Raw genomic sequence first — 16,730 nt, forward strand, 5'->3', positions numbered from 1 at the left:
AACAAATCCCACTTCTTCATTCTTCTCTTCTTCCTCTTCTTTCGTCATTGCAAACCATACCGTCAACGACGCCGTTTATTTTAATAAATGACAATAAAACATTTGTTTGTGTGAAAAGAGTTTACCGAAAACTGAACATTACTCAGTTGTAAAAATATTGTTTTTTTATTCATTTTTGCACCGCCACTTGATTTTTTTTTTCTTACATTGTGTGACTTTGGAATTATACACTCAAAAGATATTCTGAAGCCCCTAAATAACAAGTCCAAAACGAAAATATTATTGTAAAATGGATAGAATTAAAAGTCATACCCGGAAAAGAGTTGTCCTTAGACATGAATGCACTTCACATCATCTTCATTCAGAAAAAACGACTCATTGATGGAAGAGACTTATCTCTTACAATATTGAAGAATTCTTGTTGCAGCGTTCCAGCCATTGGTGGGTGTGATACTATCTTGTTCCAATGTGAAGTCCTAAAATCACAAAGTCAGAAAGGTTATAATTGAAGATACATACAACAAAATCAGAATGATGAACTACACTAAATAATCCAATGAAAGTAATCAGACGTATTCTCAGATACGACAAATTAAAGCAATGTTAGTGTTCATGTCACCACAAACAACCATCACAACTAATTCCTATTGAGAATATCACTTTGAAAATAAAGAAGATGATACATATTATTTACCATACTCAGATATTATTAAAATTAAAAAAATATAGAGATAAAAAAAGATGTACGAAGAAACAGGAAAAAATTGTGTATAGTTTACTGTTTTTTTATTCGTGGGCTAATGCTCCATTTTTTTTATATAGGTTTCCTTTTTATGATGTGTGGGTTGTATTTTTTTTTTCAACATATCATTTATGACATGCATCTAACGTAAAATTTAATCCAACATTGTTCTTGATTTTATTTTTCTTACGGATGCACAAATCTAAAAGTGAGTTTTATACATTTTAGATTTCGAAATTCAGAAGGTCATTTTTGTATTTCATTTAAGCTTTCGGATGGGGTTATATCCAAAAGTGAGTCATGAGTTCCAGATTTTCATATCCAAAATGTTATGTTGTAAATGGTGCTGAGAATTGAGATCTAGAACTCATTTAGGTTTGCTTACAGATCTTGACATCCAGAAAGTCATTTATGCTATTTAGGTAAGTTTTCGGATGGTAAAATCTGAAAATGACATATTACTTATGAATTTGTATATCCAGAACTTTGTAATTTGACTTACAAATATAAATATTCGAAAAATAAAATTTTTAAATCATTAAGAATAAAATTTACATTTCACGTTAATATATTGGATGATGATATAAATGGAGAATGAGTCCCTCACCATCTCCATTATTACCCCATTCCTTTTCCAGTCCATATATATTTTCCGTGCAAAGTTAATAGAAGAGAAGACATATTGGAAAAAAAAAATACAAATTAGACTTGCACACGTTAGTATTAGGTTCTTTAAGGTATCAAAATTAAATTCATACTTTTTAACGTTAAAACTTTTTAAAATGAAAAGAATAAATTTTATTAGAACTTAATTATAAATGCAATTTATTTTTGCATATTGTCTTGTTAAAATAGTTTTTAATTAATTGATAGTGCAAACATATTCACTATGCGACCATGAGATTGTCATAGTTAGCTATGGGTAAGCTAAAGGGAATATGACTTAGTTGTAGTAATATAATTCTTGGAGCCTGGAGACCTACATGTAGCTACAGAGAGTTTGTATTATTAGAATATTTTAAGTTAAAAAGTAAAACAAATATAATTAGAATATTATTGTTTTGAATTATTAAGTAAGTGGTTTTTGTTTGGTGAGTATCATAATACACTATATGTGAGTGGTTCAAAATAATTCTTTAATTCTATAAATGAATTATTTGGGAGAAACAGATAACATTGATGAAGATGAATATAACAACAAAAATTAAATTTTGTAATGTATAATTGGAGAATTATATATTATAAATATTGTATCAAATTTTGTAGTGAGATCAACTCAAAATTTTTAAAATATATGTTGAATTTAAACCAGTTTAAAGAAGATACTTTAATTTTAATTTAAAGAACATATTTTAGATTATGAACTATATTTATTTTGCAGTTAAAAAAAATTAATTAATTAAGTTTGTGGATTTTTTCTTCTTCTTTTATATATTATTCGTTTCTACCGAATAATTTATCATTTAAAAACCAAAGCAAATATGGATGATGAAAAAAAGATAAACTAATTAAAATTAAAATTAAAATCTACACGCGAAAGAAACATAATATGAAGGTTGTCAATGACAGTTACCAAAGTACACTCAAACCTTAACACTAAACATAATACGTAGGATTCATTCGCAAACATTAACACTTTACATAATATGGAGGCAGTAAACCTAAACAACAACAATTCCCTCGCCCTATTTTTCCTTGGACAGATCATATAAGATTTTTTGACAAAACAGAATATTGTCCCTTCGCCATTGACTAACATAGATAAAGAAGTTTCCTATTCCATAATCCATTGTGTAAACCTAGCCATATTTTATTCCCTTTACTTTCTGGTGTGATTCACCACAACTTGCAGATATAAATGACAACTGCATGCAACAGGTATTAGGAGTGAATTGCATGAAGCCAATTCAAGTTAACATCAAGTTGAGGAATATCTATATTTAGATAGGGAAGCATGTGCTTGAAAGGTTCCCATGAAGCAGCCGTCTCTTCATCACACACCACTTTCCTTAAATTCTTAAGATTTACGATTGAGGGTGGCAATTCACACCTTGCACAACTTGTCATGTACAGATTTCCAAGATTACATAGATTGCCAAAGTCCTCTGGTAAATTACGAAGGCCAATGCAGTTTGAGATGTCCATATGTCTTAGATTCGAAAGTCTTACTATAGAATTTGGTATCCCTTCCAAATCAGTACAAGAACTCAGCCTTAGGAGTTTCAAATTCACCAAGTTTCCAATTTCTTGAGGCAATTCAGAAAGCTTATGGCAATTACTAATACTGAGCATCTTCAAGGAGGTGATATCACACAGCCCCTTAGGCAATCCAATCATATCTTTGCTGTAGTCAATATTCAAGTCCTCTAGATTTGGAAAAGCATCTGAAATTAGCATGTTACTGTTTCCGAAAGCCTGTCTTGTATCACACATGTAGAGGGATAACTTTTTAAGATTCTTTATTATGACAAAGGAAGGAATACAAATCTTCTCTAGCCTGATTCGTTTTAGGTTGTTTAGTGAGCCAAGTAGCTCAAAATTGATCATTTCACAAGGACGGAAACCATACTTTATGACTATCAGAACTTTTAGTATACTCATTTTTTTCAGTAACTTTGGAAAGGAGTACTGATTAGTTCGTAGGTTTAAAACCAGAATCTCAGCTTGAACTGGTAGTAGGTTGGACCAATATGAAGTGAAAGTTTCATCTGCAAAAGTAACCCATATGGTGTTAATAGTAGAAGAGTAACAAATGGTAGACAGGGGAACTTTCTTTACCATCTTTAGTTTGCAAGTAAATGTCTATACTTCAGAGAAAGGTATAACTAACCAGTTGATATAGACAAAGTCCGAGTACGAATCTGTTGGGGTTTTGGTTCAATAAGACACCCTTCAGGTTTATTTTCATCCATGTCAATCATCAGTCTTTTTCTCTGTTCAGTTTGTTCTTGAGTGCTTTCATAAATGGCCAAGTCTCTTAGAATATCATGAAGGATGACAAAACGGCTATTGTAGTAGTAACTGTCTGTGTCATTTGTATTTTTCCTGATACAATAGCAGAAATTAGGTTCTCTCACAAGATTAAAAAAATGCTCTCTATACATGAATGATTACTCATAAATATCTACTTCTGATCTCAAAGCAGTTCATACCAAGAAATGCAGAGTTACATAAAGCAAGAGGCTTAAATTCTCAAATTAATCGGTAACTGTGGAATAATTGGTAAGGAATAAACTTCTCCTTTCATGAGCTAACAAGCTATTGAATTATTTGGTGTATATAGAGTATATTAGGATGAAATAGTTGAGGAGAAATATAAGTAGTCATTGACTGTACCTTGTTACTAAGACATTAGCCAAATTCATGGAGTCCAATTTGTTGACAATGGCCATTACTTCTATGCCATTATTATCTAGTCCATACAACTCTGCCCAGATATCAACGAGAGCAGCAAGAGGAATTCTTTGGTCTTCAGGAAATAAAGCCAAGTCCATGAAGCACTCTTTGATGATGGAATTATCTTCCAAGACATCTAAGATCTTTTGTAGGGAAGTAAGTAAATCAATGTTGGAATCAAGTATCGAATGACCTTGAGACAATTCCTCCACCATCTTTTGCCAAAATTCATAAGGTCGATTACTTAGGGATCTACCAATAACTTTAATGGCAAGCGGTAAACCCTTGCAATGACTCACCACCTGCATTTCAAATGCAAGTAAGTATAGGTTTTAGGTGCGCAAGCTGCAAATGTTCAAGAATGGAGTTACTTGTGTAAAGTCAGAAAGAAGGAACAAGCACCTTTTGGACAAGATCTTCGTCAGGAATAATTGAACTGCTATTTTTCAAGAGAGCATGGTGACGAAAAAGGGTTATTGCATCTTCATGAGCAAGCGGTTTTAAGATGAATGGAGTGCCAAATCTAGGAAATGCAACTCTTGAAGTAACCAGAATTTTATAATTTGATATCTGAACTTTAAATTTCTCAACTATGGCTTCTGAGCCAGGCCAGACATCATCCAGAACCAACAGAATAGGACTTGCATCAGTTTTCCTTAGCAAAAGTCCCAATTGATAAACTGCATCTTCATCACTTTGAAACTCTGGCACTTGGTCTCCACTATGTTCAAATAATCTTTCTACAATAATCTTCAATTTAGGAGCCTTAGAGAGGGTGATGAATAATATATTTCCCTTGAATTTACCTAGAGAAACCACAAACATTAGTGAGCCCGAGTATTCTTTCTAGAGTAACTGTGCATGCATTGCAACAAATAAATTACCAGATTTAATACTTTACAAGAAGAAAATATGAACGCAAAAGAAAATAACTAATACTCATGATCAAAGAAAATGCTTCTCCATGTTAGATATGGATATGCAAAAGTAGAACATAACTATCAGTACTGGGTAAGATTGAACTCTGCTTTAAGATGTTTCTAGACTACAGAAATATATAGAGAAATAGAGGATTCTGCTTGAAATTAATTTCATCCATTGATAATAAAGCATTCATTTATTCTTCAATAACATCAAGAGTTATGGCTTACTCATGACTTGTTGGTCCCAACAAAGTTTTGTAGCCAGAGTGGTTTTCCCAGATCCTCCAAAACCAGTCAACACAATGATGGACACAGATTCATGGAGAAGTTCCATCTTCAACTTGCTAAATGGTACATCCAATCCAACAGTGAATTCATGCTTTTCAGGAACACCAAAAGGACGCTTCATTGGTTGTGCCAACTCTTCCAAGAATAACCAACTTTTTGAGTCCTTTCAATCAAACAAAGATCAGTTGTGAGAATTAAGCAGAGAATCTCAGCTGTTGCATGAAGGGCCTTAAATATAGAGTTTATATCAGGGAAAGTGAAAAAGAGATATTTGTATTTCCTTACAAAGTTGGCTTAAATTTCAATGTATAATCTAATGTTTTCTTAAATTATATAGTTAATAAATTAAACATATTTTAAGTTTTAAATATATTTGAATTTATTTATTTTATTTAAAAGTTCACGTATTAACCCATCACTATTGAACTTAATATTCTAATAAGGTAACATTCCAAAATTTAATATTTATTTTAATTTAAATCTTTGAAATATTCCAAATTTTCTTTTATTTCAATAGTTTTGTTAATAGTTTCATGATAATGAATCATATCAATATTTATCATTGTTGAACCCTTAATCATATTTTATGGATAAATTTGTATATATATTTTACGTAGCAAACAAATTGTAATTTTTTTTTTATGAAAGGATCAACACAAAAGAAAAAAATAGTTTCAAGTGCAGGGACTGTAGTTTTATTTTAACTTTCATTAATTATTACAAATTATACTATTTATATTAAAATTTCTATTTTTTATATTTTATAAATATTATATTTTAGTATATTAATTTAAAATTTTATACCTGACAACATGTTTAATTTACCAAAATAATGTGAAAAAAAAATTGTATTCTTTTTATCAGCCAAAAAATAATAAATATGAACCACTGGGGAAATTTAAATTAAAAAGAAAATTTATCCTCCTCATTTCTAAATTAAAATTTAATTAATTTTAAAAAGAAAATGTATTTTATAAAAACAGATTTATATCACAATTCTTCATTTTAAATTCAAAATATAGTTTATATATACTCTAAATATTTGTTTATAATACATATATAAAGAAAACTTTAGAGTGCCTAGGATTCCTGTAAGTTTGAAATGAAAAAACAAAAAACAAAGAGTTGAGGAAAAGTAATTAATGTAAAACTGTTGGGGGCACTATCTGAATTCCATTATTGACATAAACAATATATTGGCAGACTTTATAATTATTTTTAAACCAAATAAAATGAGTCTAAAACAAGGTTTTAGGACACTAACTAATGATGATATTCATTAAAATAAAATATTACATTGAAAGGTGAACCAGAAGAGTGTAGAGTGTATGTTGGAATGAAGCTAAAGATATAGTATTATTGTAGTAAAGAAATACCATTTATTTACAACTACAGGAGTATGCACCTTAATTTGAAACACAAGGAGCGATTCTTCCTATGGATTTGTTCTCCTGTTAGAGGACCTTCTTGCTGATGAAAGCTACAACTTAGTTCTTCTACAAAGATTGTTAGAACCCAAAGCAGATATTTATAGTCATGCACCTTGGACCATAATTTTGTAATTCTACGCGTCTTTTACGCTTTCTTTGTTACCACCATCAGATATAAAATGATAAAACCAAAGATCATTTGTTTGCATAAATATTCATCGTTTTATGCAGACTACTTACAAGGAAAATTTCATTCATAGTATATGTGGAATAATGAAAGTTATTACATTTACTGTTGTTAAGTATAAATTAACATCATAGCTTTTTGTCAGCTTCTGCAAATACATTCCTTGTTTCCTAAGAATGAAATTTCGTGAAAAAGAAGAAAAATATACTTGTTAATGTTTAGAACAGAAGTAGGAAATAAATAACCTTTTCTTTTTCTGTCACGTATAAACATTCTGTTTAGGTATGATTAAAAAATAATCATAACACCTATTTAGAAATTTAAAATTAATATAGAAAGGAATTTGAAAAGGTCCATCAGCACGTTGTGGATATATACAAAAATTCGAAGTAGAATTTCTGAAAATAAATATAGTAAGAATTCTCAGTCAAATACGTGTTTGTGCTGATTTGTCTAAAAAAAAATTCCTACCCATGAACTTCTCAACTATATCCTTCACAGTGTACACATTCGGAAACTTGTGTCTTGGAAACACCATGGGGAATTGTTATATTCCCACTTCCTGGGAAATAGTTTGGAATTAGGATGTTAGAAAACTCATTCCTGAGAGCGTTTTCATTGAACTTGCAATGCATGCATGGTTTCGAGAGTACGCAGTTTAAACATATGACTATTACAAGCGAACATCAACTTCCAATAAAAAAAGGAAAATTTCATAAGAAACATATCAAAAGATAAAGCTCATCAGTCTTCATGCAATTGAAGAGTTCATCCATGTCTTTCACTGCGTTGTTACGTGATAGATTGGTTGGAAATAGATTGCGCATTATTGCAGATGTTAGTTTTGTTATATATACCAACAAAACTAACATCTCCAGTATGTAAATTGAAACTACTTTACTTCTTTTAAATATAGAAATTACATGTATAAAAATAATTAATTTACAGTATATATTTTAAACAAATCTGACTTATAAAAATTAGTTGTTGCAAAGCTTATTCTTATTTTTTCATTATCACAATTTTTTTATCAGCAAATAATAAATAAAATAAAATGAGGTACTTTAGGTTACCTAACCCTTATACACAAAACGAAAACAAATTTCCTTGCACCTAACCCGTCAAGGATCCACCAGACCTTACATGACAATATTCAAAATCACATATAAAAAACAAGATACAGAGTTCCCAAATACATCAACCAAACAGTGAAGCACACCTTCAAAACAGACACAAAATCCAACAACTAAAGAAAATCTTTACCAACAGTCTAACCTACATCAAACTAATTGTCAAAGACAACAACCGATCCTGCGATAAGAGAACATAACTAGAAAGACCTGCACAAAACACAAACAACTTCCAATCTCAACCCAAGACAAACACATCAATCCATCACTGCCAAGAAAAACTGCACAGAACACACCACAACTTCAAAACCTGGGTACAAACATTAAATAAGAAACACCAAATATCAATCTTTCAAATACCTCATATAACATTGAGGTTCCAAACACCAGTCAGAGTAAGAGAAAACAACCAACCTTTCTTTTACCGTGATCTAATACCAAGTTTTCTTTTGTATTAAAGTAAAAACCTCCACTAGGTGTACCCGCCCATTCTCAAAAAACAACCTCATTCTTGTGATTCCAAATTTCACTTACAATACCTACCCAAATGTCCCCCAACACCTGATAATAGCATGTTTCAAACCTATTGGTTTAAATATCTTAAAATGCATTTGTGCATCACAATGTAAAATAATGACTAAATTAATAATGAGAATCCTTAACAATGATATACTATTTTTAAAAGTGTTTGAATATTACAAGGAAGAATATTATTCTTAACAACTTTTATGTATGAAAAAAAGGCAAAATTTTCTTATATTGAATAAAAAACACTAATATACTCTAACCCATGTACAAACAAAAAGTATGAATAACAAAAAAAATACATTATAAAAATACATTTCTATCAGGTTGATAAATAAACTTACACAATTATCCCCCTCAAAAGAGTATCAAATTTAGCTCCATATCTCCAATATAAATATAACTATAATGTACACAATTCTGGCCTCAAAAGAAATTACTTCCGCTAACAAGGAAAAAAGCTCTTTAGTGCTTTCGCTTGTATAATTAATTTCTACGTGGATATAAAGTTATTAGAAAGATTTTTAAAATTTGTTGGCTAAAAAAATCTGTATTGGTGTAATAAAAGCTGTGAAAAGCACTTCTAACTCAGTAGAAACGAAAGATTACTAATGCCAAGGATATTTGGTGGAAATAAGAAAGCTTATCTTAATTTAACATGCATGCATGCATGCATGACTTATACATATTTATTCTCTCTTTTTTCTGTAGTAACACTATTTACTCTGCATTAAATGTTCAATCTGTTAATTCAGGAGCTTTTCATTTTGTTCGAAATCACTCTTCTCTTTTGATAGGCTATGCGCTTTATAAGCCATACTTAATGAAATTGCTTTGTCTGTAAAATAATATAAGAATGCAAGTTTATACATTCGACTGAACAAAATAAAAAAGAAGGTTTGAAGAAAATGAGAAGGGTTACCCTCATATACAGATAACGTGTAAGATTGTAGCATTTTTATAAAGGAAAACAATGAACTCACGCTTCTGCTGTTGCAGTTGCATTAGTTGCTTCAGCTGGAGGCAACTCCAGAAAGTTGATTGACAACAACAAAACACATATATTATCGATAATATACATAACACATTCATATCCGTAACCAATAAGCTACACTTGTCAAACACACACGCACACACAAAATATTTATATAAAAGTTGGTTGAACTAATCAAACCAAACTATGCAGACTCAACTTCAATTTTTTTTATTTATCTGATTAGTTCATTAACCAAGTTTAATGACTCTTCTATCGAATCCAGGTTTAAACCATATTTAAATTGCTTGCATTTATTAGTTCACAAGACTAAAATAATACATTGTGGCTAAATTTAAGTGCCAAAAGTTTCAATATGAGTTCAGTTTTCATGACTTTGTTATACTAATATTGATTGAAAATATATGGTTTTCATTTATTTACTGCTATGACATACTTAAAAAGATTGGTAATGTAATCTCATTAAATATATGGTTTTATGTGATTGTGGATTGTGGGAAAACGGGACGTGGAAGTGGAACTTAAGGTGGAGAAGGGGTCTGTTCGCTTGGGAAGAGGAGCAAGAAAGTCAACTTTTAGAGTTGATCTCTAATAAGACACTAGAGACAGAAACAGTGGATAGTTGGGTTTGGAAGGATAGCGATTCAACTGAGTTTTCAGTTAAGTCCGCTTATGGATTTTTAAGGGGAGAAGGTAGTGAGGAAGACTTAAGAAGGTATAAATTTTTCTGGAAAATTAAGGCGCTCCCCTCAGCTCAAGTCACAGCTTGGAGAGTGATTGAAAACAAGGTTGCTTGTAGGGTTAATCTAGAGAGAAGAGGAATCGAGATCGAGAGTAATTTGTGTTGCTTGTGTAGGAGGTCAGAGGAGACAACAAATCATTTGTTTTGCGAATGCAGAGTTGCTTGGCTAATTTGGAATCTCTGTTATAACTGGTTAGGAATAAGATCAGTGGATTGTATGGATCCTGGGTCTCATTTTGAACATTTTAAGATTCTGGATGCACCTATTTCAGTTAATCTTATTATGGGAAACCTGTGGATTGCGTTGGTTAGTGAGATATGGAGGCACAGGAATAATTGTTTATTTAAAGGTGGAGTGGTTGATCACACAAAAATTTTCTCTCTAACACAGATTAAGGTTTGGTCATGGATCTCATCAAAGATACCGTCAGCTAATTTCTCATTCTCTGATTGGTGTCTTGAACCCTTGGTATGTATGTATTCTGTTTAGTTTTTATGTAAAAGGTTGTTTCTTGGGTTTCTTTTATTATTGATTGAGATGGGAAAGAGAGTAGGAGGTCTTTTGGTTGATATGTAGATGGAAAGGCTCTTTGAGAAAATCTGTTTTTTTATAAGGGTTGGACCACCCCTGAAGTGGTCTTATTTAATTTCATTGCTATTTGCTGATAAAAAAAAAAAAAAATCTCATTAGCATTCAGCTATGTATATAAAGTACTTGACAATTAAATGTAGCAACTAAGTACTGTAGTCATGTGACATTTCTATAGCTAGTTATTTATTAGTTATGTCATTCAATGCTTTCATAAATCCTAACCTACATTCTATTAAAAGCATTTTTTATAGTTTCATTTTCTTAGTAAAGATAAAGAAAAAGGGTTTTCTTTTAATTAATTTTTTTATTCAAATAAGAACGTCACGTTTACTTCAAAATAAACGTAAAAAGATGGGGATGTACTTCACGTTTTATAATTGATGAAATTGTTGAAGACCGGTTGAAGTTATCCATATTTTGATTCTTAAACTTGGAGGGCAAAATATACACACACAAAAAATTATTTTGTCTTTCTGTTTTGATCCAAGAATCACGCAATACATTGTTATACAAATAAATTGATGGTATTTCTCATAGGATGCATCCAGGAACAATAGTTTGTAATGTATTTTCTCCAAAATTGTAATAATAGTACTATATAGAGCTTTAAGTATTAACAGAAGGTAAGGATCAGATGACTGAAACCAGTTTTACTTCAGAGATTATCATTTAACAACTGAAGCAAATATTGAAGATAAAAAACAAATGAAAGAATCAAATGACATTCAACAACAATTCATTTCCCCTGTTTTCCCCTTCGGAACCAACTAACAGATTTAGAACTTAAAAGTACCCTTTTATCATAATCCATTGTGCAAGCCAAGCCTTATTTTCTTCCCTTTACTTTCCACCACAACTTGGCAAACAAAATGACAATTGTATGAAACAGATATTAGGTGTGCATTGCATGAAGCCAATTCAAGTTGACATCAAGTTGAGGAACATCTATCTTCAGATTGGGAAGCATAGGTTTGAAAGCTTCCCATGAAACAGCCGTCTCTTCATCGCATACCACCTCCTTTAAATTCTGAAGATTGATGATTGAGGATGGCAATTCACACCTTGCACAACTTGTCATGTAGAGAATTCTTAGATTACAAAGATTACCAAATTCATCAGGTAATTTAGGAAGGTTTATGCAGTTTGAGATGTCCATATGTTTTAAATTTGAAAGTCTTCCAACAGAATGTGGTATCCCTTCCAAATCAGTACAGGAGCTTAGCCTCAGAAGTTTCAAATTCTCCAAGTTTCCAATTTCTTGGGGTAATGTAGAAAGTTTATGGCAATTACTAATACTGAGCATCTTCAAGGAGGTGATATTACACAGTCCCTTAGGCAATTCAACCATATATTTGCTATACTCAATACTCAAGTCCTCTAGATTTGGAAAAGCGTCTGAAATTATCATGTTACTGTTTTCGAAAGCTTGGCGTGTATCACACAGGTAGAGGGATAACTTTTTAAGATTCTTCAATGTGACAAAGGAAGGAATAGAAATCCTCTCTAGTCTCATTCTTTTTAGGACTGATAAGGAGCCAAGTAGGTCAAAATCGATCAATTCACAGGGATGGAAACCATAATTCATGACTATCAGAACTTTTAGTTTGCTCATTTCTTTCAGGAACTTTGGAAAGGAGCACTGGTTAGTTCGAATGTTTAAAATCAGAACCTCAGCTTGAGCTGGTTGTAGGTGCCACCAATATGAAGTCAAAGTTTCATCTGCAAAATCAACCCAAATGGTGTCAGTAGTAGAAGAGGAACAAATGATAGATCATAGTGACTTTCTCTTTAGCAACTTTACTTTCTAAGTAAATGTGTCTATACTTTATTTAAAGGAATAACTAACCAGTTGATATAGACAATGTTCGGGCAGCTATCTTTTGGGTTTTCTGTGACAATGTTCGGATCATCATGCCTTGCTGCTTCTTTCCAAGACACCCTTCAGGTTTAGTCTCATTGATGTCAATTATCAGTCTTTTTCTCAGTTCAATTTGAGCCTGGTTGCTTTGATGAAGTGCCAAGTCTCTTAGAATATCATGAACAACGATGAAATGGTTGGTATAATAATAACTGTCCGTGTCACTTGTATTTTTCCTGATAAATGAGCAGAAATTAATTCTTTACGGAGAAAAATTCCCTCACAATATAGGCAATATAAGAATCCATAATAAGGTAAATATGGAATCATTTATAAGGAATTAAATATTCCTCTCATGTGCTGTAGAGTATGTTAGGATGAAGCAGTTGAGAAGAAATATAAGTAGTCATTGTGACTGTACCTTGTTACTAAGACATTTGCTAAATTCATGGAATCCAATCTGTTGACAATGGCAATTGCTTTTATGCCATAATTATCTAGTCCATACAACTCTACCCACATATCAATGAGAGCAGCGACAGGAATTCTTTGGTGTTGAGGAAATAAAGCTAAGTCCATGAAGCATTCTTTGATGATAGGATTATCTTCCAATACATCCAAGATCTTTTGGAGGGAAGTAAGTAATTCAGTGTTAGAATCAAGTATAGAATGACCTTGTGACAACTCCTCCACCATCTTTTGCCACAACTCAATACACTGATTACTGAGTGATCTACCAATCACTTTAATGGCAATGGGTGAACCCTTGCAATGTCTCACCACCTGCATTTCCAGGGTAAGTAAATTTAGTTTGCTATGACTCCGACACCAAAGCTTTAAATATAAAAAGGGCAATTTTAGCTCAGAATCTATGATGTCTATTTCAAATAATGACTTCATATATAAAAAAAAGTATGGATTGCATATAATGCCAGAAAGAAGGAACAATACCTTTTGGACAAGATCTTCGTCAGGAATATTTGAACTTCCTCTTTCCAAGAAAGCATGATATCGGAAAAGTGTTATTGCATCTTGAAGAACAAGAGGTTTTAAGACGAGTGAAGTGCAAAGTCTAGGAAATGCAACCCTTGAAGTCACCAAAATTTTATAATCTAAAATGTGAAATTTAAGTTTCTCAATAACTGCTTCTGAGCCGGGCCAAACATCATCCAGGACCAACAACATTGGATTTGCATCAATTTTCCTCGGCAAAAGTACCAATTGATGAATTGCATCTCCATCGCTTTGAAACTCTGGTACTTCATATCCAAAGTGTTCCAATAGTCTTTCTACAATAATCTTCGAATTGGGCGCTTTTGAGAAGGTGACAAATAAAATATTTTCCTTGAATTTACCTAGAGAAAACCAGAGAGATTAGTTAGCCCGGGGATTCTTTCTACAACAATCTTAAACTGTGCATGAACACTCAGTAAGATTAAACTCTGCTTTTGGCTATTTTCTACATTTCAGAAATGTATCAGAGCATTCGGCTAGCAAATTTATTTAACCTATTGCTAGTAAAATTTCTAATAATTTCTTTTTACCTTTCTCTGTTGCTATATATATATATTCATGTATAAGAAGAGCTCTATACCAAAAGACCTATAAGAAGAAGTTGATATGGTTCAATATTTGTTACTGTAGAGAACCAAAAATGACCTACCGATGACTTGTTCATCCCAACAGAGCATTGTCGCCAGAGTGGTTTTCCCCGATCCTCCCAAACCGGTCAACACAGTTACGGACACACCTTCACTGAGAACATTTGTTTTCAACTTGCTCAATGGTACATCCAACCCAACAGTGAATTCTGGCTTTTCAGGAATTCCAAAAGGACGCTTGATTTGCTGTGCTGTCTCTTCCATGAATAACCAACTTTTCGAGTTCTTTCTCAAAACAACGAACAAGTTTATACGATCAAAGAAGTTCTTGTATATGGAGAACTGCGGTTGAAAGATTGGTTTGAATCATAAGAAAGACATATTTATAGCCATGCATGTCGCCGTGTTAGTTTAATTGTCTTCATCTCTAACACGTAGTTATGCGTGTTTTACTTTTCCTTTGCCTCTTCGACGGAGATAAAATAAGGGAAAATCTTGCTTTCACATAAAATAGGGAAATGTTGCTTTCACAATATGTTAATGTTTAGAATTGTATATAATTTTTATTTTTATATGATAAGTTTAAATATAAATATATATAATAAATAGTGATTTTTTAATTAAATAATATAAAAAATATTAAAATAATAATATTGAAAATTATGATATGATATTATAAAAAATATGGGAATAAAATAATATCAATAAAAAATGACTTAAAACCATTCATTGCATCACCCATGGTTCCAACTTAACTTTTCTATGAAGAAAGTAGCAGTTAAAAATCAATGGATGACATTATTATGAAATATATGTAACATAATTAAAGTTTTTGCATGATTAAGCATCATAGGTTTAAAAACTTCCAAATGCATTCCTTGTTTTACAAGAATGAAATCCATAGTATAATATTACTTTGCTTTAAGCTTAGTCATGAAAAAGAAGTAAAATAATGGCAAGATAGGTTTCTGATTTAAGGTTTAATTATGTTGTGATTTGTTGGAAATTGATTCCACCCAAATGAACGTGTTCGTGTGCCATTCATGGTAGTTTCTTTCATCGGTTTGACGGTTGACCACTAATTTTGAAGAAAAATGTTATGATAGGAATACTTCGATTCGCCGCAATTTTCAAAAGCTGTTTGGTAACGCTTATCTTATAAATCGGATATGACTCAATTTTTAACTGTGTGCATATAAAGGGGAAGCGTAATAAATGGGGATAATTTAAAAGAATCACTTTTTTCTTATTTTTCATTTTTAAATTATTAACAATAACATTAAAAATAATATATGAAAATGAGAAGTATTTTTTAAATCAATTTTGAGGTTACTCTATCTCTCTCCCTAATTAAATTTCATATAAAATATGTTTCATATTTACCATAAATAATTATATTATAATTCAACATTTTTTTATTATTAATATTTTTTGTAAAAAAAATAAGGATGAAAAATAGAGTACAACGAAATAAAAGATTATTTTTAAATATAATTATATAAAAAAGATATCTAAAATACTCTCATTTAAAATAAATATTCTAATTTATATTTAAATATTCGGAGTTTAAGGTAAATGAAAATCAAATGGCATGTAAGTCAATGTACCTACAATAATGTGAACATTATAGCTATTTTCTCTAATTAAACCACGTAATTAACAAAAACACCACACTTTTTAACCCTTTGATTTATTTTTTTTAAATAAAATAGGAGATATTAAATTATGACAACTTAAATTTAAGAAGAAAAGGAATTCGTTAAAAAAGTAAAGCAAGAAGAAGATTGTTGATAAAAATAAACTTTTTTTTTCACTTCACATTCTTGGGATAGTCTCGTTAAAAAAAATGTAGAGAGAAGAAAAAACAGTTTAAGCAACCACTAGAAAATAGAAAAAAAATATAATTAAGAATAAAAATACTTATTAATTTTAGAAAATTATGTAAATTAATTTTGTGACTCGGTATGAAATTGATATTAGGCTTTGGGCCTGAATATGATTAATAAGATAAAAGATTCATTGGTTAATGTGAGAAGTTATAATATATATCTAATGAAAACCTAATCTCATGGAGATTGAGAAAGAATATAAATAAGTTCTCTCTATGCAAAGAGGACGTTGTTCATAGGATGTAAAAGATAGATTGAGAAGAGGAGATTAAAGAAACTGCTCAGATGTGGACTCTCAAGGAGGTAAGTGTTTATCTCTGTTATAATTGAATATGACGTGTGAGATCATAATTGAAATATTCTTATGATGTGCATTATTAGTATGAGTTATTTTACATTTAGTATCAGAGAGGTTGCTCAAATTTATGATTTT

The 16,730-nt window shown here is 31.1% G+C and overlaps 2 protein-coding genes across 2 annotated transcripts; both read right to left on the reverse strand.

The window, feature by feature from the left end:
* Window positions 1–2,281: 2,281 nt before the first annotated feature.
* Window positions 2,282–6,849, reverse strand: LOC137808330 (putative disease resistance protein At5g66900). The gene is made up of 6 exons (XM_068609387.2): window positions 6,755–6,849; window positions 5,290–5,512; window positions 4,541–4,944; window positions 4,079–4,440; window positions 3,573–3,787; window positions 2,282–3,450 (listed from the first exon to the last, which is right to left on the reverse strand). The coding sequence occupies exons 2-6, from the start codon at window positions 5,468–5,470 to the stop codon at window positions 2,624–2,626; spliced, it is 1,989 nt and encodes a 662-aa protein (XP_068465488.1). The 5' UTR covers window positions 5,471–5,512; window positions 6,755–6,849; the 3' UTR covers window positions 2,282–2,623.
* A 4,668-nt stretch (window positions 6,850–11,517) lies between these two features.
* On the reverse strand, window positions 11,518–14,768 carry LOC137808329 (putative disease resistance protein At5g66900). Its single transcript, XM_068609385.2, has 5 exons — window positions 14,471–14,768; window positions 13,759–14,162; window positions 13,229–13,590; window positions 12,796–13,043; window positions 11,518–12,668 (listed from the first exon to the last, which is right to left on the reverse strand). The coding sequence occupies exons 1-5, from the start codon at window positions 14,670–14,672 to the stop codon at window positions 11,842–11,844; spliced, it is 2,043 nt and encodes a 680-aa protein (XP_068465486.2). The 5' UTR covers window positions 14,673–14,768; the 3' UTR covers window positions 11,518–11,841.
* Between the last annotated feature and the right edge of the window lie 1,962 nt (window positions 14,769–16,730).

Source organism: Phaseolus vulgaris, chromosome 3 (genome assembly GCF_051622355.1).
Source record: "Phaseolus vulgaris cultivar YP4 chromosome 3, ASM5162235v1, whole genome shotgun sequence".
Lineage (NCBI taxonomy): Eukaryota > Viridiplantae > Streptophyta > Magnoliopsida > Fabales > Fabaceae > Phaseolus > Phaseolus vulgaris.

Bases quoted from the DNA above. Each gene is read 5' to 3' on its own strand.
- LOC137808329 (XM_068609385.2), bottom strand. From the start codon at position 14,672: ATGGAAGAGACAGCACAGCAAATCAAGCGTCCTTTTGGAATTCCTGAA. The intron at 14,163-14,470 runs GTAGGTCATTTT...GGTTTTCTCTAG, and splicing joins TTGGGATGAACAAGTCATCG to GTAAATTCAAGGAAAATATT. The intron at 12,669-12,795 runs GTTAGTTATTCC...TTGATTTTGCAG, and splicing joins AACATTGTCTATATCAACTG to ATGAAACTTTGACTTCATAT.
- LOC137808330 (XM_068609387.2), bottom strand. From the start codon at position 5,470: ATGAAGCGTCCTTTTGGTGTTCCTGAAAAGCATGAATTCACTGTTGGA. The intron at 4,945-5,289 runs GTAAGCCATAAC...TGGTTTCTCTAG, and splicing joins TTGGGACCAACAAGTCATGA to GTAAATTCAAGGGAAATATA. The intron at 4,441-4,540 runs GTGCTTGTTCCT...TTTGAAATGCAG, and splicing joins ACGAAGATCTTGTCCAAAAG to GTGGTGAGTCATTGCAAGGG.